Source organism: Frieseomelitta varia, unplaced genomic scaffold, assembly GCF_011392965.1.
Source record: "Frieseomelitta varia isolate USP_RPSP 00005682 unplaced genomic scaffold, Fvar_1.2 scaffold_247, whole genome shotgun sequence".
Lineage (NCBI taxonomy): Eukaryota > Metazoa > Arthropoda > Insecta > Hymenoptera > Apidae > Frieseomelitta > Frieseomelitta varia.
The window spans coordinates 795,071-818,470 of NW_025109976.1; the positions used below are offsets into that span (position 1 = coordinate 795,071).

Sequence of the window (23,400 nt, forward strand, 5' to 3'; positions counted from 1 at the left end):
GTTAACGCTCTCACACATACGTTGAAACATGCGGAGATGTAAAGAAGATTACTCAAAAAAGAAAAAAAGTTTTAAAAACTACCCTAAAATTTGGGAGACATATTTTGTCAAATATCTCGGAAAATTATCGAAAATATCGTTTTCATGTAAATTATTGTTTTTTTTTTTTCACGACGAATTTAATGTGTACCATTTCACGAAAAAACCTTTCTTTTAAACAATAAACATTTAAAAAATTGCATTTTTTACAAGTGAATGTTGATTTTTGAAGTTTCTTCAATATTTTTTTTAATGAAAACTGTACATTCAAACGCAAATTACCGATAAAATAGGACCTCGATTTTTGCACTGTAAAAAAGAATTCATTATACGAGTCAAATATTTTTTTTTTTTTGCGAAAACTACACGCAATGCCTAAATTTCACTAAAATCGGTGATCCACGCGTCGTTCTGTTCCCTTTTGGGGAACATCGGCTTATTGACGCGACCTGCTACTGTTAGCACACGCTCGTTAGAAGTCGCTCGTTACAATCGAGTCGTAATACGAGAATTCCAGGGAAAAGGGTAGCCAGTGACATTTCTCGCAAATATCGCGCACGCCCTCGCGTAAACTTTTCGCAACGGCCTGCGCCGAATTACTTAGCGGAACGGTTGTAAGCGGTACGGCAAACAAATCGCGGCAAGAAACACTTTTTTTCAAGGATCTTTTCGAGTGCTCGTCCCCACACGTGTTTTAACACCTTTTAAGTATCACGCGTAATCTCACAACGTAAGTGCTGAACGAGGATCGAATTTAACCTTTTCGCTACGAGCGAATTTAACTCTCTGTTAGATACGTATTTTGGAGTAATCACAGCCATCAAGACGAACATTTTCTATTTTTTTTTTCTATTCGACAGTGATTTATACGATGAGAAATTATTGTAGAAAAATCTTTCTTCATCTGTTGGTATAACTGTTGATCTCTTCAAGATTTCAGGCTTTTGTTTGAAAACTTAAAGTTTGCTTGAAAGAAAAACATTGTAGGATCTGAGTATATGTCTTTCCAACAAGTGATATCGTTTTTTGAATTTAAAGCAATCATCAACGTGCATCTGCTAGAACAAATATAATATACAACAGTTAATGATACATAGTTTCAGTCCCTGAAAAAACTAATATTCTCCGCTATTTTTTTAACGTTTCGTAAGAAGCAATAAGTCTAGTTTATGTGAACAATTGAGTGTCAATTGACTCAGAAATGTTCTTCTGTTCTTTGAAATACTTTTGCCATTTTTTGCACTCTAGGCGTTCAGATATTATACGACTATACATCATAAATGTATACATGTTCATTATTATTATCAGAAAATTGTGAAAAGGTCGGAGGTGGGGGCTGTTGGCTAAATTTAAGTACGATTAACTCCCCTCAGAAGGGGCAGTCGAGTGCAAAAGGTTAATTGTACCCTAAACAACGTAACAAGGTTCAAACGAAGGAAACAGGAGGAAGGTGTCACGGATCTTGAAACGAAATGAACACGCTTTTCGATACGAATATTTATTTACGAAAATGCGGGCCGAAGGAAAACACGCGATGAACTCGACGTCGCGTTGGGACGATCACGCGACATTCTATGTATGTCAAAGCTCTATATTTAATATTCGGCGAGCGGATCGGAGTTAGCGGCATGCTAACGCGGCTATTTATTTGACTTAACCGTCTGTAAAGTACCGAGGAATTTATCCACCATAAACCGGCAATAACTCCAGCACTGGTAAACACTTCGATAATTCACTGGACTATCTCCGGTTTGCCTTAAAACAAACTACTAAATTCGCAGGACCAATCGAACTGGCCGCGTATCACATGCAAACAAGACCGGCGATGATCGTTAACCTGTCACCGAAATGTTATACGACGGTTCCTGACCGATTCTTCGGAGAGAAATAGTAGTCATTCCCGAGGAATCGCATTCTTCACTGCTCTTATTGAAATCTTCGTTTGCCAATCAATTTATGAGACCGTGGACAAAGAACTCAAGCTTAATGAATAATTGTTTTTCACTCGCTAGGTATCGTTAAGAGTTTCGTATATACTGTATAATTTTTCTTAATTTAAATAAATTTTTTTCAATAAATACAAAAGTTAATTTAAAAAAAAGAAATTGCACTTGGACGTGGATTTAATCCAATTTCAAAATTTACATTACCGGTTTCAATACCTTTATTTTTTTTTTTTTTTAAATTAGATTATTATTTTTAATCCTTCGACAGTGAAATTACTTTATTAGTTCCTATAATTTTATATTTAAAACACATAAGTTTTTATTACATACGAAATATAATTTTATCTTTTATATTTATAATATTATTCACATTGATTATAAAACGAACAGATAGGATATTTATATTGAATATTTTAATTCAGCGAGAGTCATCCGTGAGAAATCGATCCCAATTCCCTTCAATTTCCTTCGTTGCGTTATACTTTCACTTTATGTTTTTCCAATCCGGCCGTTCAGCCACTGGTCAGACGCGTCCTCTATCGAATTCGATTTACACGATATTTATAGATCTGGACGGGAAGAAAAACTTCTGCAGGAATCGCGTCGAGTTGTAATGACACGAGGACGAGACCGGGCGACTTTCATTTCGAGGCTGTTATTTCACTTAACGCGACAAGATGTCTGCGTAAGATGTTGGATCCACGTTGCATCTTGTCCGCGGTCGTACAACAAACGCGATGCTATCATCGGCGAATAAAGAGCGTTTACTCGCGCGCGCTGGCATCATATCGGGGCGGTCGATCGCGTCGGTACTCGCGCGTGTTCGCTCGCTCGCATTCTGCTGGTATCTCCACGTACGTAAGCGTAATCACGCCGCGACGTTGTCGTCGCCGTCGTATGGGAATGCGACGCGTGGGTGAAGAAAGCACGCGAGGGATTAGAATTCTTGGCAAAAGCGTGTTCCCCTCGGTTTTACACGGCTTTCCTCCGCGCGAATCCTCTTTTTACTCGGACAAATCGTGTCGGGAATTCCACCTTTTCTCTGTCTGTCTTTCTTTCTTTCTTTCTTTCTTTCTTTCTTTCTTTCTCGCTTGAGTACGTTGAACTCGGCAACGTTTCATCCGCGTTAGTAGTTTTTCGACGGCTTCTATTACTATTCTGTAGCGTTTTTTCTATTGTTCAATCACTATGGTTAAATTTTTGTTTATCGAATGCCATTTTCATACTTGCACGATCTCAGTGGCTCGATTGAAAGGATCCTGCGTACACTAACAATAAGTATTGAGGATATTTTCTGAATTCAAAAGATACAACCTAAATAGAGGCTTCTTTCATCTATTGAATGTCGTAAGAAGTATTCCAGTTTGAACGTTTTATATATCCTTTGTACGTTAACGCGTCCTATCGTATAAACTTTTGCAAGCTCGAAACAGATGAAACGTTCTTGTCGTCGCGTTGAAATTGTTGAGCCGAGAGTTTGTACTCGCGATTATTTGTATGAAGTAGCAAGTAGCAGATTACAGTGCATGCACGTGGAAATTCGACTGCGCGTGGCAACAGCGTGTTTGTCGAAACGTGTGATACTTTCAAGTGCACGATAATTATCGTTCTGTTGCACTACACGTATGTACTTGTTGATTTCACTTAAATTTACTCGTCCGCGATCAATGTTCCTAAAACACTGAAAAGTGCATGTGTAGGCGTGATCACAGAATTAGAAAAAATTCGCGAAATCAAGAACCGTCCGAGATTTTCATTAACGCTTGCGACGCGCCGATCGCTGATAAATTATTCCGATTGAAGAAAATTGAAAGACACCCGGCCAACGTGTAACGCGCACGTAGGCGTTCATTCACGCTCGCCGATGATATTTTCCACATACCAATTGCAACACTCGTCAGCGCCGATTGTCAGCTCTCGCCGACAGTTTGACGCTGCGACATTTTTTCAAATCTGTCCTCGTTATCGAAGACTCAAGCTGGATATATACGGCATCTATTAACATATTGGAGTAATCACGTGTTAAAAAATACATAAAGATACACTTTACCCATCGGGACGAGCTTTTTCTATTTTGTCTACTCGACGTTGGAATATTTACACGATAAGGAATCATTGTGATAAAAAGTCTCTTTTAATCTATTGCACTTCGGTAAAGACCGGCTGCGGAAAGTATATGACAGTTAATCTCTTAAAAATTTAAGATTATATTTGAAAGATTAGATTAGATTCGGTTAGGTTTGAAAAATTAAAGTTTGTTTAAAAAAAAAAAAAAGAGCATTCCCGATCCTTGTCAAGGTGTTACCAGGAAGTTCGATAAAGATCCTACAGCGAAACGGATTCAGGGACTCGGGGAATGATCAATGTGATACACTTTTGGCCCGTACGTCGTTGGTTCCATTCAGTGGAATGGCCGACTAGCGTAGCGAAAGTGTTAAAATTAATATACGAAACGACGCACGACAATCTCCGTTTCAGCGTCGCATGCGTTCGTTCTCGCCACTGGAAACAAAGACAAAGATGGAGCGAGGAAACGCGAGGATCGCCTTTGAGAGTGAGAGGGGAGCCCTTTTTTGAAAGCTTCTTCTCCAGCCATGAACGGAAGCATTATACCACCGGACAGCGAATAAATCATCGAACGCGTAAAACCGAGCGACGCGGCGCGTTGCTCTGCCCGATCAGCTGGCATTGACAGCGGGCGAGAGCATCGTGACGCGTTCCGCCGCCGGAGAGGCGGAAAAGAAGGAGCTCGACGATTTCAATCGGCGTTAACGGCCGCCAGAACGTTCGGTGGCGAGCAGTGCGTGTATTCCAGCCTTCTACGGCGGGCACACGCGTTCCTTCGTGCGTGAGTGCACGTAAACGTCGTCCGTTTCTCTCCAACTTCTCTCGTCTCGCTTGCGCGCCAGCCACGTCTTGCTCGATCGGCCAGCCGCGCTAAATTTAGAGTATGATCGACCGGTCGTGTTCGCGCTATCGGGACAAATAAACCCGGCGATAAAGTCATTCGCGCGATTGGAAAACAGGCGGAATCGTCTGTCGAATTTGTTCTTGTGCCTCTTCCGGCGTGATCAGCGGATAGTTTTCCTCGCCACTCGTTCGCGGATCGTTTCTCTCGTTGCGTCGCACAATCTGACGGAGGAAATCGTCCGCGTGATACAATCGTGTCGCGTTTCCACGTGGCGAGCACGCGCGAGTCGCGCGTACACGCGAGAACAAGAACGCGATGGGCGCCAAATGGGAGAGTTCCAGCGACGCCGCTCGATCCATCGGGAAAGAGGATGCGTTTCCCTGTCACGGCAATCGGTGAGTCGAGGATCGATTTGTTAACTAGGGATGGGATCGAGTTCAATATACACTTACGAATCCGAGTCAATTTCAATAATTGTGTTTCGTTCCACGGGTGTCGAATGCTACTCGGATGCAATAATGTTTCAACGATTGTACTTGATGTGTATTCAATCCATAAAAATAGATATCGAACGTTGGGGCAAGTATTTGCAGGCTTCGAAAAGATACTTATAAGTATTATTTCGATGTCACATGGATATTTTATAAGTAGTACTCGAATCTTGAAAGTCAGAATTCTTTTTTTAAATATTGTCCATAAAGTACGTATAGAGGGTTCTATAAGTACTTTATGGACCTAAGCCTAATTTAAACCTTTTATAAATAGTAGTCGAATCTTGGAAGTCAGAATTCTATTTTTTTTATATTATCCATAAAGTACGTATAGAGGGTTTTATAAATGCTTTATGGACCTAAACGTAACCTAAACCTTTTATAAGTAGTAGACGAATCTTGGAAGTCAGAATTCTTTTTTCTTATATTGTCCATAAAGTACGTATAGAGGGTTTTATAAATGCTTTATGGACCTAAACGTAACCTAAACCTTTTATAAATAGTAGTCGAATCTTGGAAGTCAGAATTCTATTTTTTTTATATTGTCCATAAAGTACGTATAGAGGGTTCTCTAAATGCTTTATGGACCTAAACCTAACCTAAACCTTTTATAAGTAGTAGACGAATCTTGGAAGTCAGAATTCTTTTTTTTTTTTATATTGTCCATAAAATACGTATAGATGGTTCTATAATTACTTTATCGACCCAAACCTAACCCAAACCTAAACCTAACCTAAACCTTTTATAAGTAGTACTCGAATCTTGAAAGTCAGAATTCTTTTTTTTTTCATACAGCCGATAAAGTAATTATAGAGGATTCGAACCTACCTCGTAGATCTTCGAGTATACTTGCAATATACTTGATCCCATCTCTAAACATTTATGAATGTTTCGATCCTATTCAAATATAATTGAAAGTTTTTCCTTGCCAAAGTACTTGTAGAGGGTTCGATCCTACCTCGTAGAGATTCGAGTATACTTGCAGTATATTTGATCTCTATTGTTAATCTTTTCGCTACTGATGGTGACTATAGTCAGCCGTTGTCTGACGCTCGTCGTGCACTATCCTTTGCTGACTACAGCAGTGCTCACACTGTTTGAACTCGTAACCGTCCATCGACCATTCTCTCTTTCGATGCCAATTCACAGAATACACCACCTCTCTTAAGTGTCCATCTTTGGTCTCGACCGTGGACGCTTATGAGGATACTACTGTACATTCATCCAACGACTGACGCTCATTGACTATAGTCAGCCAACGTCTGATGCTCGCTGTGTACTACCAGCGATTTCAGTCACTCGATCAAATTTTGCATTTGTTCGTAACTTTGGTAGAAACAAGCGCGTCCACGTTAGGATTTCTTAGTAAAATGATCGAAAACGCATATGAGGATGACGATATTCGCGATTTCGCCCGCGGCGAAGCTTAAGTTTGCAGAAGGATCGAGCGTATGTGCTGATCGAAAGTCGAAGGTTCGCGTTTTGCGTTGCGTGACGTTCCGAATCGCGTTGCAAGCCCTCTGGCAACTGGCCATCTCCGTAATGGAGCGAGTTGCCCCACGGTCCGAGGACAAATAAACACGTCGCGACTATTGTGACAGGGCGCCTGCCGCGTTTTTCACCCCGGCGGGCGTATCTCCGTTTCCTGCCTCGTGGCGATCGTTTTACCGGCTCGTCGTGAAACCTTCGAGCGATCCAGCTCGAAAGGAGGAGGAAAGAACGACTGGAAATTCTTGTACCACCGTGTCACGAAGCTCGGTAATTCAATTACAAGTCTTACAATTAGCTGTAAGGATTCTCTCGTATCTGAGAAACCCGACTGGTATCGCTCTTCCCGAGCGCACCTCGTTGCGAAACGTGACTTCCCAATTAAAGACTCTTACTAACCCCCCCTTTCTCACTCGTTTCGTTAGCCAGCGCGTCGACGTTGTCGGCAAAAAGCTCGACTTTGTCGCACTCGAAATTGATGGGAATTTGAACGCGTAGAAAGAAACACGAGAGCGACTTTGAAAATTGGATTGCATGGAAATGCGTGTTTACTGGAGAGTAAAACTGTCGCCAGTTGCTCTCGAGAGTATTCCTCGCAAATGGATACTGTTCTGAGAGTTACTGTTACTGAGGACATCGCTCAACTGTCTGAGAGTCAACGTGTCGCAAATGGGCACAATATTATACTGCTCTCGGAGAGTTGCTCACAGAATTCGAAACGGTTTCGAGATCCTGATTTAAATTATTATATAATATTTAATTATATATTATTAAATATTTTATAATAAATAATTATTAATTTAAATATTATATAATATATAATATAATTATTATATAATAATTTAAATTATTAAACTCTCCTTTTTATGTTGATTTTTGTTTTTTCTTAAAATATTATAGGCAACTATAATATTTTGTATTTCCATGATAGCGATGTCACTGTTCACACTCGTGTTTCGAACTACATCACAGTGAGTAGGACCAGAGTAATAAACTCTCAAATGGACACGATTTTGAGAGTTCTATGAGATAGTAAGCATACTCGGAGAGTATTTCAGTCTCTCTCTCTCTCTCTCTCTCGGAGAGTGAAAATTCTCAAAGCTGTTCCCAAATGGACACAACGCTTGAGAGTATGTTACTCTCGCGAGAAACTCGCAAATGGACGCGAATGCTTTACGCGTTCTCTTAGCGAAGCTTCGCCAGAGCAGAGAGATAACGAGGTAACTCTTATCGACAAGAACTCCCCGCCACTGGCATCGCCAATCTCTTGTCAGTCGTATTCAGTCCTTCCGTGAATACTCGCCACGGTGTATGCACCTACTCGCGTCTCGCGCAACTGTCTAAGAGTGGCGTTCGTTTTAACAAAGAATCGCGCTCGACGATTAATTATTCGTATTGGCGTGCGAGATTCCGGCTGCCGCGTTACGTACGACGTTTAACAGTTGCGACAACTGCCGTTGCAAATAACCCGGCGATAAGATCTTTGAACCGCGGATTGAATTCGCGAGGAGATGGAGGGGTAACCCCCTCGAGTCGATTAGAGGCGAGTCGTAGGCTCGCAGCTGCCAGACGTAGAGTCAAAGTCCGACTCGATGTCGGGCAACTCGAGGCTCTCTCTCCCTCTCGTCTCAATTGCCCCGATAGTCGAGCAGCCGCTGTCGGTCGTTTCGATTCGCGCCGCGCCGCAATAATACGCGTCGCCTTCAAATTCCGATCGGAACCGCGCTTTCGAAACCACGAATCGCGGTGCCACTGTGGCTGCTGTGTAATCGGAAAACTGCCGGTGATTCAGCGCGCGTTTCAACGAGCCAAACGCGCTTGAACGCGTATTCGGGGTATTGACCTCACCGATTTCTTAACGAACGATTTAGGACCTACTTGCAATTGGTTCAGAGGGATTTCGAGCCACCACCGTTTCGTTCCGCGTTACGCGTGTAGGAAGGAGACTAGGAAGGAGAAGCAAAACTTTCATCTTCGAAGGTAGGAACGATCGCTGCGGCGACGAGACACAGATCGCGCACGAATTGAAAGAACGGTGCCCGGTAATGCAAACCATCGCGCGAAGGTCGTCGCGGCTTCTGTTGACGAACGCGAAACGCAACGTGCGGTAAAGGACGACCATTCCAGTCGAATGTTGCCCGCGGATCTACGTGGTGGTTCGTTCAACGCGATCTAGCGCCTCGTCCCTCCATTTTCGTGGTGTATCGGTTCCACGTGGAACGAAAATCGCGTAAATAGAGTCTGTCGGTACAAAAGAAAATAGAAGCTGGTACAAGTTATAGAAACACGTGTTTATAGGTTAAGGAAAAAAGAAAATAATGACAATGACATTTCAGAAAACATAAAAGGTAAATTTTATTCGGTGTCACTGTCGCTACTGTAATTCAAAGCGATCAACCTTTTCTTTTCAATCGGCACAAACTCATTATCCTCGTCAATTGATACATTCGCATGTTCCACTACATTTTCATTGTTAATAATGTTAATTTTTCAAATTTTTCTATTCATTCTCAAACGTCTTTTGCCAAGCTTTTCATAAATTTGACGTGCTTGAACATTGCCGTGCATTTTTCTCATCAGTGTTACGATTATTATTACTTTGAAGAAGAAAACAGAAGCTGGTAAAAGTTATAGAAATGCATGTTTATTTCACGTAGGTTAACAAAAAAAAAAAAAAAAAATAATGATAATGACATTTCAGAAAGCAAAGGTAAATTTTATTCGGTGTCACTGTCGCTACTGTAATTCAAAGCGATCAACCTTTTCTTTTCAATCGGCACAAACTCATTATCCTCGTCACTTGATACATTCGCATGTTCCACTACATTTTCAGTGTTGATAATGTTAATGTTTCCAAATTTTTCGATTCATTCTCAAACGTCTTTTGTCAAATTTTTCATAAATTTAACGTGCTTGAACACCGCCGCGAGTTTTTCTCATCAGTGTTACTGTTATATTGTCACCTCGGAAAATTCTAGGAAGATATGTTCTCTGGCCTTGCGCGTAAAAAGTGCGGCGATAAAATGGAGGAACAGGTGCAATTCGATTACCGATTGTAAGTGAAATTCATAGATGGTCGATGATCGTCGAATCGAGGCACGAAATATCACGAGTTCTCGAGCGTGTGGCGGCTCGTTCCATTGATCGTTAGCCGCGTCACGCGATCGAGTCGAGATCGAGTCGCGGAGACGGTTGGACGAGAAGCGGCTCACCAGCAGATACCGTAACCGCATTACGTTAATTCGATTTGTCGTGCAGGGGGATCCGACGAGAGACTGTTTGTGAGCTCAGCCGACTGGCCTCATTCGTGTCGCGTTCGGTTTCAGCGTAGTCGCCGCGGCCGAAGGTCGAGCCATCTCGTGATTCTCTGAAAGCTACCCACGAATTGTTTCGTTATCTGGATACGCTTTGATGGTGTTTGCTTTCCAACGATAAGCCGTCCTGGTTGCGTGGCGTATCGCCGTTCATTAACGCGCGCGATACGCTTCACTTCTCGTCTCCGTTCCGATCGATCCGTTGTCTTTCGATTTCGGTTGTTTGCTTCGTCGCGATCTGCGAGTGATCTTCGTGACCATGGTCTGGGACGACGGACTCTCCGTGAAGGAGCTCACGGAAATGAGGAAGAAAACACCGCGGTTCCCCTCGCGAGAACGGAACTTCGCGATGAGGAGACGAGGCTCACGGATAAACGCGTCCCTGAGCCTGGGCAGTGCATCGCCGTTCTCAGGCCCGCCGCCCGACATTCGCGAGGAGGAACGCACCGACTTCAACCACGATCGATCGTGCAACAACCACGTTTCTACACTGTAAGGATACTCGCGATACTCTGACGATTTCTTTATTTAGTTAAAGTCTAGAGTGTAGTTGAATTACACATTCCAACGGGACGAAACGATAGCTGGCTCTCCACGTAGCTTTCTTATACATATATATATACTGTATATATATTTATTATAGAATATATGTATATATATATATATATATATATATATATATATATATATATTGCAGAGATATAATATAAATAATGTTTATTTAATAAAAGTAATATAGATAATAGAACAACAAATAATTAAACAAGATAAATAACATTCAATCAACCTGAATTAACAACACAAATAAACTCTTTTAACAACACAATTGACACTTTTAATAGTTCTTCCTCACGACTCGGTTTTTTAACTCTGTTCTTTTCAAAAAGAATAGCGCTCCATGCCGCTCCGGTTGTGCATCGCATTCATATTTTATCGTATTTCTATGATCAGCAAACAGACCATCTGTTATATTTAACCGTAATTAAAATTTATATTAATTATAATATAACTGATACAACAATATATACTTATGATCGAAATTATTACGTATTTTTTAGTATTTTATTATACATATTCCTCTTGCCTTGCGGCTTAAGGAGAACTTCCGGTTGATACTCAGACTAAAACTATCTTAAATGTAACTTCAACTACGAGTCATAAATTTCCTTTACAAACCTAAAACACATTAAGCTGTATGAGCTATATAAACAATAAACCATAAATTCTAAACTCAGTAAATTATTATGTATATACACGTAATGATCAAAGTGACAGGCGATTTTTTTTTTCGTTTCTCGTAACATGTTCGTTGTACAGATATCCCATTAATCATCATATTCCTGGGAGCCATAGTCTCTCCCCAGAATCATCGATCGTTACATTTCGTAGGGATTTCTACGCGCGTATATAAAGAAAATACGTGTTCCGCTGTTGCGAATCTAAATCAGGACAACGCTCGTGAGTATGACTCGCACGGTTCGTCCGTCAATGTCGCTTAATCTTGGCGAGGCAATTTACGTTTTCTACTGCGGTACAAGCGGACGGGATGGAATTTGGCAATTCTCGTTTAAATTTACCGGGTAACTGGTACTCTAGAGATTCGTCGAAAACGAGTTGCCTTTTGAAATTTCCCCGCGACTCTAGTATTCCGCGTATTTCGAGCGGCGGGTTTCAGCGAACCTGCGGGTGACCGCGAGCAACTGACGAGCTTATTACGCAACGCGAATTATTCCGAGACACTTTGCGAAATCCGCCTCGTGCCTCTTCAATTTTTACGCGAGTGAGCGCACGCTTCCTTCCTTCGTACCGCTGCGTCGAAATTGTCCGTCACGATCGCGTGGCTTCTCGCTGGCGAGATTGGTGACGTCAGTGATCGATAACCAGTTTTTCTCGAGCGATGACAATCCGAGGACGGAATGTAATACGCCCGATCGCTCGTTGCATCGAGTTGCAAATCGCGAGCGCTTTGAGAGCACCTTTTCGCGGTCTGCGGAACGTCAGGATGTCGCGATCGGGATCGGCGAGTGATCGTGTTTGTTGTTTCAAACTAGCTCGACTAGTTATTCGCGGCGAACATCCTAGAAACTCGTGGCCAGCCAAAATATATGAGAACGTCGAATAAATCTTGCCCGCGTCCGTACCAGAATAAATCAGCGCCTCATTGCCAAGGTGATTCGTTTGAATCCTATTCCGGGTAATCTTTGATCGTTTAATCTTTTCTCTCGACTTCCGCCTCCTGGTGGAATAAATCACCGATTCTCTTTTCGTTCCAAATCCAAATTGGAAATCCGAATAATACAGGGGATTCATTCACGAGTGAATTCTTCTACGACGCGCCATGTCAAATGCTTGTCCATAGGAAGACTTACGGGAGTAACGGGCGACAGTCCAAAAACGCACGAGCAACGCGTGTTTACGACAGGCTGTCCTGCGCGTGGCAACGTCAGTCGGTTGCCTGGCCATGCCAAAAATTTTCGTCCGGCAAAATCGTGTCATATTTTCGTGGGCAAATCTGCGCAGCTCTCCAGAGAGGCTCGCCCGTTTCCCGAATTCGCTCTCCTCTTACGCAAGCACGAAAGAACGACGTACTGACCGTGACAGGCCCTCCAGTTTGCGCGGGAAACGTGGCTTGAAAACTGTCCGCGCGGAGACGAGAATTTTATTCCCCGTTGGAAACGAGAGAGAGAGAGAGATCACTTTCGATCGTGGTGAACGTCCCTTTCTTAATTGATCAGTTGTGCAATTGACAACTCGTTCTCCTTTGTGCTTCACGTGGACGTACGACTTTTTCCAGACGCGATCTTTTACGATTCAGATGTTCGGGCAAAAGGAGCAAGACGATCTCTCTTCCGCATCGCGGTGAAATTACCGCCGCGTAGATAAATAATGATAATGATTAAAGCGGAGCGGAGCCTCTAAAGTGGCTCTCGCGAGAAACAGCGAACTGACGAACGATTTCCCTTTCTCCGCTGACCGCGAAACGTTCCACGCCTGGAAATGGCGAGCGTTTAACGATTCGTCCCGACTTATTGCACATACCCGAGCAAAATGACAATTTCCGCGCCAATATATATATGTATTTCAGAACGAGGAACCTAGCGTAAAAACATTTTTCTTTTATTCGCCTCGAACAGCGTTGAAAAATTACACAGAATGGATCAAAAATCACTTGCTGCTAAAATAAATCTCTAACTTTTTCGTTATATATTTTTTTCTAATTTTTTGTTCTACAGATTAAAGTATATAGTGAACTCAAATTTAATTTAAAGTTAATAAAATTAGTTCCTTTCTTATACTTCAATGTTTTATTAAAAAAAAAAAAAAAAAAGAAAATAGGTGGGAAGAAACTTTTGGTCCACCGTGTGCGATACAATTTTACAGAACTTTTATTCGAACAAGACGAGACTTCCACTCTGAAACTTATTGACGTAGAAATGTGCTGCAATATTGGCTGCAATACTAGCTAGAAATTAGATCCTTTTTGCTGCTCCTTTTTTTTCAACAAGTACGTTTATTGTTCCAAAATTAAGTACACAGTATACAAAGGTGCAACAAAAACATCCGCGAGACAAAAGTTCCGCGAGAGGAGTTAAGTTTAATTTCTAGAGACTGAGGCTCCAGCTTTGATACACGCGCAGTCTTCGCCCAATTATACCTTTCTGCCGTGCTTGTATATCCTTGCCAATTTGTACCTTGACCAAAGCACTTTAGGACGATTCATACTTGACAAATTCTTAACAACGTCGTCTTACAATGTGACTTTTACACCTTTACACTTGTGTGTACACGTTTTATCGAGTACCGAACTATTATCAGTCGAGCAAATTGCGTCCAGAAGCTGGACGAGGCTCTCGTCTTTTGATTGATCCAGGCCTATTTCAGAAGATTCATCGTCTCATTGGTTCATCAACGCGATTCTCTGGCTTCGTTCGAAAAAAAAAAAAAAAGAAAGAAGCGCATAAGTGGATGGACCAGCATCAGGACGGTGGCGCGGACCACGCGCGTCTAATTCGTCTCGCGGACTCGCGTGATCGTCGCGGTTGCAATTCACGAGCAAGGTGGGAGCTTGTCGGCGAGCTTTCGGCGACATCCGAGGGATCCGCGTCTGCCCGCGCCTGCGCCACCGGGCCGCGCTCGTTTCACGGGCCACCCGGTATTAACTATAGGTTACACACCTACCTACCGTCCTCGTCGAATCTCATGGCGCCAGTTTGAAGTACGCTCCTGCTGCGAATGCACTCTGTTACGTGGCACGCGCCGCGCTGTCCCGTTTCATTTCGAATCTCCCGCGTTTCCGTCGCCGCCGCCGCTTATCGCGCGCCGCCTCTGCCTCCTCTTTTTATCGCTGCAAGCTCTCCCTTTTTTTCCCTTTTTTTTTCTTCCCTTTCCGGAAAGCTTCGCTGAAATTATCGTCTGGTGCTATCTGGAAGACAGTGCGACGATCTCGCCTCTGTTTCCTCTTGGTTGAGATTACGAGTTGTGGTGGTGGTGGTGGTGGTGTGTGCAGTTGCGTTGCACACGTTCTGTGTACACACACACACACACACACACACATTCACACACGTGCAAAACAGTGTTGATCACGGTAGGCAATGTACATACCGTTTCACCGAGAGCGACTCGCGGTGGAGGTCGAACGATCCGCGTGACGGGCAACGTCCAGAGTCGCGGAGATAAAAGGAAGGAAGTGACACGGCAAGTGCACCGAGCCGAGGTTATCTACTTGCATTTTTATACCGATCGCGAACCGACGATCGGTGGTGGTTCTAACGTACGCGATCCAGGCGTTCCCCTTGGCTGGATCTCGCGTTGACGATTCGCCGATTGTCGAAAACACGCCGACAGAGAGGAAGACGAAACAACACGAAACTGCGCGTGTTACACCGCGACCGAGCTATTTCCACCGGCGGCCAGCATCACCGGTGTCGCTTAATATAGCCAACATTTATCTAATTAATAGCCATTAGCCGTCCATAACGATAATTCGGCCCTTACCGCTTTCGTCCATCGTTTTCACCCCAAATCTGCCGAGTCTAAGAGTTCTCTCTTTACCTCGTGACACCTGTCAACAGTGTTGTAGGCCCCCAACTGTTGTGACGCTTCTGTACGCCTGAATTACGCAACAGAACGCAAAAAGAAAAAAAAGAATAAAAATAAATTCGCGATAAATTATCGCATCGTAGAGGATAAGAGATAGAGAGTTTCTTATCGTCGCGAGGGAAAGGATCTTATCGAAATCTTCTCGAAAGTCGTACCGTTAGGCGTATCGATAGGGATCGATAGAAAGCCGCGTAAGAAAAGTGACGCGCAGAAGCGATCGAGTGATTCAGCCGACGACGAAACGTCGTCTTTTCTTTGCCGCAAATTTCCGTTCCGTACGAAACGACGAAAATACTTTGATCTTATTAGCGGATTCTGTTCTTGGCAAACGGATATTCGCCTGGATGCGATTCGATGACTGACTAACCTTCTTTCCCCTTTCTCTCTCGGCCGGCTCGTGCTGCTCGATCGTAGCTCGAGCCTGCGATGATTCACCTGCGGCGGAATATAGTCGGATTCCAGGTAAACCCATTTCAGAAATGGAAGATAGATAGAAAGAAAGAGAGAGAAAGAGAGAGAGAGAGAGAGAGATCGTGACCTTTCATCGGATCGTCAACCGAGGCCTTCCATTGTATTAAGCCATTAACGTCCGATATATATCTTACGCGCGTACGTCGAACGTTATTAGCTCCTACCTTTCTTGCTTACGTCAATCTTGTACGCGCACGCCGCTGCAAGCCGCGCGCTGCCTGCTGTCTAACGTGTTATTTATACGTTGGAGCGTGTAGAGAACGGGGCGGCTGGCTGGCCGATCGGATTCATATCGACACGCGTTATTAGAAGCAAACCGCGTCTTACTCCAGCCCGGCTGCGGAGATCCGGGATGGTAATTGATTAATCGCTCTTCCGATAGATCCCCTGCCTGCGAACCTAGCCTTCCTCCGCTCGAGAAATCTCGAATGGTACGGACTGGTTTCGCTTCCAAGCTTTGGAAAGCGTTGGATCAACGTCACGTTTCGTTTTCATGGGTGGCTTGTTAGGACGTAGCTTCTCGCTTCTTTCGTATTAGGTTTCCAGAGATTATCTCGTCGCGACAACGTACGGCACTCTGGTTCCATCAACTCGTCATTCGACCGAGCGTATTTCAGCGACGAACGTGTCACGTCACGTCACGTCACGTCACGTCACGTCAAAGTGGAACACGTCTCGAAAATCTTGTTGCTCGCGTTCGCATTACCGGTTATTTGCGTTGTATCACCGCTCGCTAATACCTGACGACCAGGCGGCGTATCAGTCGAGACCCCGGTCGAAAATGGAGCAGTCTTTGCAGATAAGACGCGTAGAGATCGGTTAACCTGTTAGCTGTGTGATTACACGCTTTTGAAAGTGTCTACGTTGTGTCGCTAGAACGTAGTATGTGCAGCTGCTAATTATTAAATTGAATTAAATTATAAGGAGATAACGCTAGTTTTTTTGGGGGGGGGGGGGCGGAATGATAATTTTATCGTTCAACTTAATTAATATTGTAGTAAGAAAATATAATGGTGATTAATATTATTAGCGAGGAAATATTTAGAAACGATAAAGAACTAGTCAATTAATATAATATACTAAAATGTCTAAAATTTACAAATATTTTTTTCTATTTTCCACAAAAAATTCATGATAATTATTATCAACAGCAAGAGAATATTTAGAAACAATGTGAGAAGAACTAAGTCTAGGCACAAAATTTACAAGTACGTTTTATTTTTTACGAAAAGTTTAATTTCAGTAACAAATTGTAATTATTTCTCTCGCACAAAAAAAAAAAATTGTCATTTCTTCGTAACAAGTGTATACACACGCAGTATATTCACATCTGAAAGGTTAACTTGAAAGAAAAAGAAGAGAAAAAGAAACACGGTGATTACATTTGGAAAGTAAGCGGTGAAATTTTTGAACAAAATCGAGTCCAGTGGTTCTCGGCAGGACAACGTTCGCGCGATTATGTTGCCGGCTGATTTCGAGAGCGAAAGTTCCACGCGCCACCTTCGCTCCTTTTTCGTGCCAACGCACGCGGCTATCACCGGAGGATCATCCTCTCTATAAATAACCGCGTGACTTGATGAACCATGGCGATTTCCGCAATGAAAATAAATTCAAACGGGCGTGCGTCGCCCGTCTAGGCGTAATAATTTTTCTGGCGACAGCCGACCGTTCGCCGGCCGTAAAACAAGCCATCGACCTGCATTCGAGCCAAATTGTAAACTGGCCGCCGCCGGTTTACCATCAAGCAGCGTGCGATTTCGCGATCGTTGCTACAAACTCGTCCCTGTAACGATCTCTCTCGATCGTCCGATCTAGTCTCTTTTCCTTTCCTCGAGTCTCGCGAAGTAGGTTTCTCGAGGGTTAGAGAGAAGAAAGAAAGAAAGAAAGAAAGAAAGAATGGACTGTGGCGTGTAAGAGCTTCTTGTTCGCTTGCCACGCGAGGGGAACGTTCGATCATCCGCGTCGCTCTCTCGGCTAGCTTTTTCCCTCGGTGAAAGTACGTGATCGCGCGTGATTTTCCAGAAATTCCACCAGCCTCTCCAGAAAGATCATCGCGCGACGTGCCGACGTTTCACCCGTCGTCGCGATGTTTCGATGACTCACGCTCACCTCGCCACTTTCGTCCGTTGCTGCTACTCCGCGAAGTGATCGGTGACTCGGCCAGCAATCGGCGAGGATCAACGAGAAAGCAGAGGCCTCTTCTCCTCGTTTCGATTAATCATCCTGTCTGGCAGCTTCGCTCGACTCGACGCGAGATCGTTTCGTTTCGCGTGATCTCCGCTGGAATCGAAGAACCGAAGAAGATGAGGACCGAAGGTAAAGGGTCAAGGTAGAGGTTCATCCTGAACGACAAACTCCGAAGGCGTCACACGACGCCGACGTTGCTCTCGGGCAGCAGGATGAGTCCGAAGGGGCCAGGTAGTCAGGAGGGCCCGAAGATGGAGGTGAGGGTGTCGTGCGTGGCGACGCCGGGCGCGGAGCCTCAGGGGATCCGAGTGAAGATCCCCGAGCCGAAGAAACGTCCCACCAGCCCTCTGTTCGACGATCCGATGCGCGCCAGGTGTCCCTCCGTGCCCGAGAAGGATCTCTACAAGAAGGCCGTGTCGTTGGATCGTCGTGACAGGTACCCGACGTTGTCCGGCGCCGAGATTAAAAGAGGACTGATCCCCGGTGGCGTCGACGTCCCCCGTACCACCAGGAGGAACCCGATGCTCGATCGGAAATATCGGTTTCCAACCATATCCGGCGCGGAGCTGAAACGCGGCCTCGCCGTCGGCAAGTGTCCTTTGGAGGACGGGCTGGATCTAAGCCTGGCACCCTGGCCGGGCATGAAGTGGGCCTGCGTCAGGGTGTTGCATCTGTACTGCAAGGTGTTCGACCAGTTCGAGCTGTTCGAGCTGATTGTTAGGTAATTGTGAAGGCGAGCCGGTGTGAAACTTTCGTTTGTGGAAAACAGGTGAACAACCAGCCCTGTTTACGATTTCGACGGGATTAAAAAGTGTATATGTAAAATTCAGGTTTAAATTCGAGCTTCGTTCGACTTTCTCGATGGTTCTCGAGTACACATATACACCACTTTCCCCGACCCCGACCCCGACCCCGAACGCACGATGGCACACGATGGTTAATATTTGCCCCTCTCAGAGACACGTGCCATCGCACGCGGTTGATAGATCGATTTACAGGCGATGCCTGACACCTTTCACGGACGTTTAGCAATCCCAAGGCAGAGTGTTTGCCCCGATAAGATCGCGACCAATTAAAATTCTAGAGGTCCATTAGCGTCGGGGGGCGCAGCGTAAATATGATTAACCGGCATTAGCAGGCAGACGAAGTCCTCTCTGCCGATGGTTCGTCGGTTTCGCGGCTTGGAAAGTCGGATCGAAGCTAGTCACGTCGTTGGAGCGCTTCTTCTCGCGACGAGCGCGAGGATTCTCTTTCGCTTTTTCCACGTTTCACGCGCGTTTCCCTCTCTTCCTCACGCGAGACGCCGTAGAAATGCAGCTGGTCGATCGCGAACATCGCGCGACACGCGCAATTCCCCCCCGATTCGCAGAGGAGACGCATGCAAATCGAATTAACGTCGTTTAACGAGTTTGTAGTACGTGCACGCGCCATCGTAGCCACGTCAACGCGACCGTCTCCACCGTCTCGCGATGTCGAGCGATTGCAAACTCGGCCCGACGACGATTCCTGAAGGAATCTGGTTCCGATTTTCTCGCGACAGAGCCCCGCGTTTATTACGAGTCGACTTGCGCAGTTCTACGTCTTTTTTTTTCTTCTCGTCCATCTTGGAATCGTCCGTAAATTATTCGGTTAAATTTTTTCAGTTCGACATGTCTTTCACGAACGACGAATCTCCTCGTCGTTTGATTCGCCTTGGTCGAACCTTCTAACCTAGTCAAAACGAACGAAATGAATACATCGTCGGTATTATCGATTCGCTTTCAAGACACGAAGAAGCTGAGGAAGCTTCTGGTTCGACCGATAAATGAAAGAAAAAAAGAAAAAAAAAGAAACGAATAAAATTTGAAAAAAAGAAAGCTTCGGACCGAGAAATCATTCAAAGATATTAAGTAGCTCGCTTTCAAGAATTACGTAAAACAAGCGATAAAAATATTCCTTTTCTGCTTTTCGATTGTTTCCAGAGCGCGCGACAGCTTTGAAGTTTAAACCACTCTGACAATTGGCAAATAAGATTCGATTGGGAAGAAGCGCGTTTCTTTCAACAAACCGAGCGTGAATGAAAAACGACGGAAATTCTCCATTTTCGCGCGTGTCGCGGTGTGTCAGCGAGCGTTCACGTGGGCAAAGGAAAACGAGCGTGTCGCTGGGCGAATCAGCTGGAACCATTCTGAGATAGCACGGGCCATGAATTCGAATGAATTACGGCCCACAGGCGGAGTATTGCGTTTCACGTTCGCGGAGTTAACGAGGCGTCAACGTTAATTTGCGTCCACCCTCCGATGCCAGGACGGGTCCACAGTATCAGACTCTCTCTCTCTCTCTCTCTCTCTCTCTCTCTCTCTCTCGTAATGGCACGAAGTGCGGGTGAGAGATTCAACGTTATCGTCCCCCTCTCGACAGGAATATAAAAGGGACGAGCGGTCTCCGAGTAACCGCGACAGTTCTTTATCGCTCGCGAGCTCATTGTCAACGGCAAAGTTACGATCCGTTGCTAAACAAGATGACCGCCGATGTCATTACGTCTTGACATTACGGCCGCGACATTATGAAAAACGTCCTCCCCGGAGAAGAGGACGTTAACTTCACAAAGGTTGAAATCTCGTCGTTTCTCTAATTATCGGAGAGAGGGAGGGAATATTACCGTGGAGATCGATATGAGCGGTCACGTAAGAGAAGGCCGATGCTCCACCTTTTACGAACTTTCGATCGTGCTTCCAGAGACGATACACGAGGGAAGCTCTCGATGAACTAGTTTCGTCCCCCCCTCCCCACCCCCGTAGAGAAAATTTACGTATCTTTTTTGGTCGAAAGAGATACGGTGTCAAGTTGCTCAAGACGTTTTCGCTCGTTCTTGAAATCGCGCTCGTACGAAACCCGATTTTATGGCCGGCCCATTAATGCGTCGGCCGGCACACCGTTAAATTTAACGAGCTCTCCTCCGCATCGATCTTCGCCTGATGTTGCCTCCCCCCGTTCACTCCCCGTAAATCGGATTTCGTAGATTTACGAGCGATTCGCGATTTATCTCTCCATTTTTCTCTTCTTCCTCGTTTCATTTTTCTCTCTCGCCCTCTAGCATCGTGACGAGTGCTCGTTGTCGTTTGCGGAAAGGAAGGAAAGGGAGGGCTCGTGCTAGCATCGCTGTCCGACCTTGTCACGCTGACACATCCGGAAGGGTGCGGTGGAACGGCAACGCGGGGCAAATGCATCCCCTTGATTACGCGGTTGACGTTCGATCCGGCCGTTAGCATGTCACACGTGGGCAGCGGGAATTAGAATCGCCACTTTTTGCGCAATCAACCCTTTCCACGTGGGATGTTTTCCCTTCACAAAGCTTTACTCTTTGCTCCCGCTCCCTGGGCGGGATTGAAACCAAAAATCGTGGCTTTTTTCTTTTTTACGCATTCATCGGGGAACGTTAGATTGCAGCTGATCGAGAGCTGGTATTTCGGTGCTTGTTTCGAAAGTTGAGACTTGCAAGCCGAGCTTGGAAACGTTGGAAACGGGGACACGGGTCCGAAAGGAAAAGGAACGCGCGTGTTTGCATTAATTAGACGATCGGCAGGAAGCGCACGGCGCTCGAGCGTTGCAATAAAACTCGATTAGAGGCTCTATCGGGAACGTCGAGGCGTATACACACGTATAGGCGAGTTAATGAAAGATCGGGAACAAATATTTAGCATCCTCTCGGTTTAATAGATACGTTCGCCCGATACGAACGAGGGTTTACGTCGGCGCGCGTTCGTCCCACATACAAGCCACAGGGAAACTAAGGCAGTGTTTCCTAAACGGGAGACGGGCATTAATCTTGCCGCTCGATACAACACGAGCAGAAATTCCCGAGTGTGCATCATGAATGATGCATGACTTTCCAAAGTAACGAGTCGCTGAGACATTCTTTCTCCTTTTCAGAAAGAACTGCACCAGTTGCAAGTGCCCGCGTGAGGCGCACGATGTGTGCCACGAGGAATGGGCGTCGGTCAGGTCTCGTTTGGGCCTGAAAGGCGAGGAGTCCTCGCACCCGATCGTTTTCGACCCGAGGTCAAAGGGCCTCGCCTGGGCACCTCCTGGCCTACCAGCTGAGAAGGTGGGTAAATCGACGTCGTCTCTCCACTCTGCTCCGCGCCCCATCCAGTAATCGTTTCCTGCTTCGTTCCTGTTTAACCTCTCGCGCTGGAACGACGAAAGGAAAAAGAAAGCGACGAATTATTGCACACGGTTCGGTCACTCGTTACGGTCCGCAATCAGTCTGTCAGCGCAAGGGGTTAAAATAAATAATATTTTGAACGAACTATCCTTTCTAGCGTACGAAATACTATCGAATACTATCAAATAGCATTGAATTACTATTTTAAACAAACTATCCTTTTTAGGATGAAATACAAATATCGAAATAATTAACCTCTTGTGCCACGCACGTCGAGAAGTTTTTCTCCCAAATTGCAAAATTTTCTCTAAGTTCTAAGTATATTTGAATGTAACACAGGCAAAACAAATGATAAGTTTGTTACTTTTTAATAATTTCTATCCAATGACGTCATACCGACGAGTTTAAAAGAAAAGGAAAGCGACAAATTATTGTATACGGTTCGGTCACTCGTTACGGTCCGCAATCAGTCTGTCAGTGCAAGAGGTTAAAATAAATAATATTTTGAACAAACTATCCTTTCTAGCGTACGAAATACTATCGAATACTATCAAATAGCATTGAATTACTATTTTAAACAAACTATCCTTTTTAGGATGAAATACAAATATCGAAATAATTAACCTCTTGTGCCACGCACGTCGAGAAGTTTTTCTCCCAAATTGCAAAATTTTCTCTAAGTTCTAAGTATATTTGAATGTAACACAGGCAAAGCAAATGATAAGTTTGTTACTTTTTAATAATTTCTATCCAATGACGTCATACCGACGAGTTTAAAAGAAAAGGAAAGCGACAAATTATTGTATACTGTTCGATCTCTCGCCAGCGCAAGGGATTAACCGTCGCAAATCGCCCAAGGAATATTCAACAAACAATAATCGTGACACGTGAAGTTCAACAATTGTCGACAGTTATCTCAATTGCGCAAGGATCGTCTATACGATCCAACTTTTTAGCAATCGAACGCGATAAAGAATGGGATTTTCTGCAGGCACTCGCGCGCGTTATCGTTACAAGGCTTGCAAAGATTAGGTCGAACGAACTGAAAATTCACGGTTGAAAATTAAACTCGTCCAGTCAGGAAATTTCTGATAGGAAATGGCCATTTTAATGCCATCGTCGGAAACATCGTATAACGCGTTCGCGCAACAGTCGAGTGGCAGCCGGTTTTGCAGTTTTCAATATTTTCCAAAATACTCGGGAGTATATTAACAATTGCTGGCCTTTATCATTAACGGATGCTTTATCTCTTGCATTTCTCGCTAGTCACTCGTGTTTATCAAATAATTTTCTTATCTCACGTTGA

General features: G+C 44.5%; 1 protein-coding gene across 5 annotated transcripts in view; it reads left to right on the forward strand.

The window, feature by feature from the left end:
• LOC122528249 (four and a half LIM domains protein 2) overlaps positions 1–23,400 on the forward strand; it is a 94,281-nt gene that overhangs the window by 38,582 nt on the left and 32,299 nt on the right. For 2 of the 5 annotated variants that reach the window (XM_043653191.1, XM_043653185.1), the window contains exon 3: positions 21,860–22,034. In XM_043653191.1, the coding sequence (XP_043509126.1) occupies positions 21,860–22,034 (175 nt within the window). Of the gene's footprint in view, positions 1–5,196; positions 5,292–10,077; positions 10,682–18,068; positions 18,669–21,859; positions 22,035–23,400 lie in introns of those variants that run through there. The other 3 variants (XM_043653192.1, XM_043653189.1, XM_043653188.1) reach the window with 3 other exon arrangements.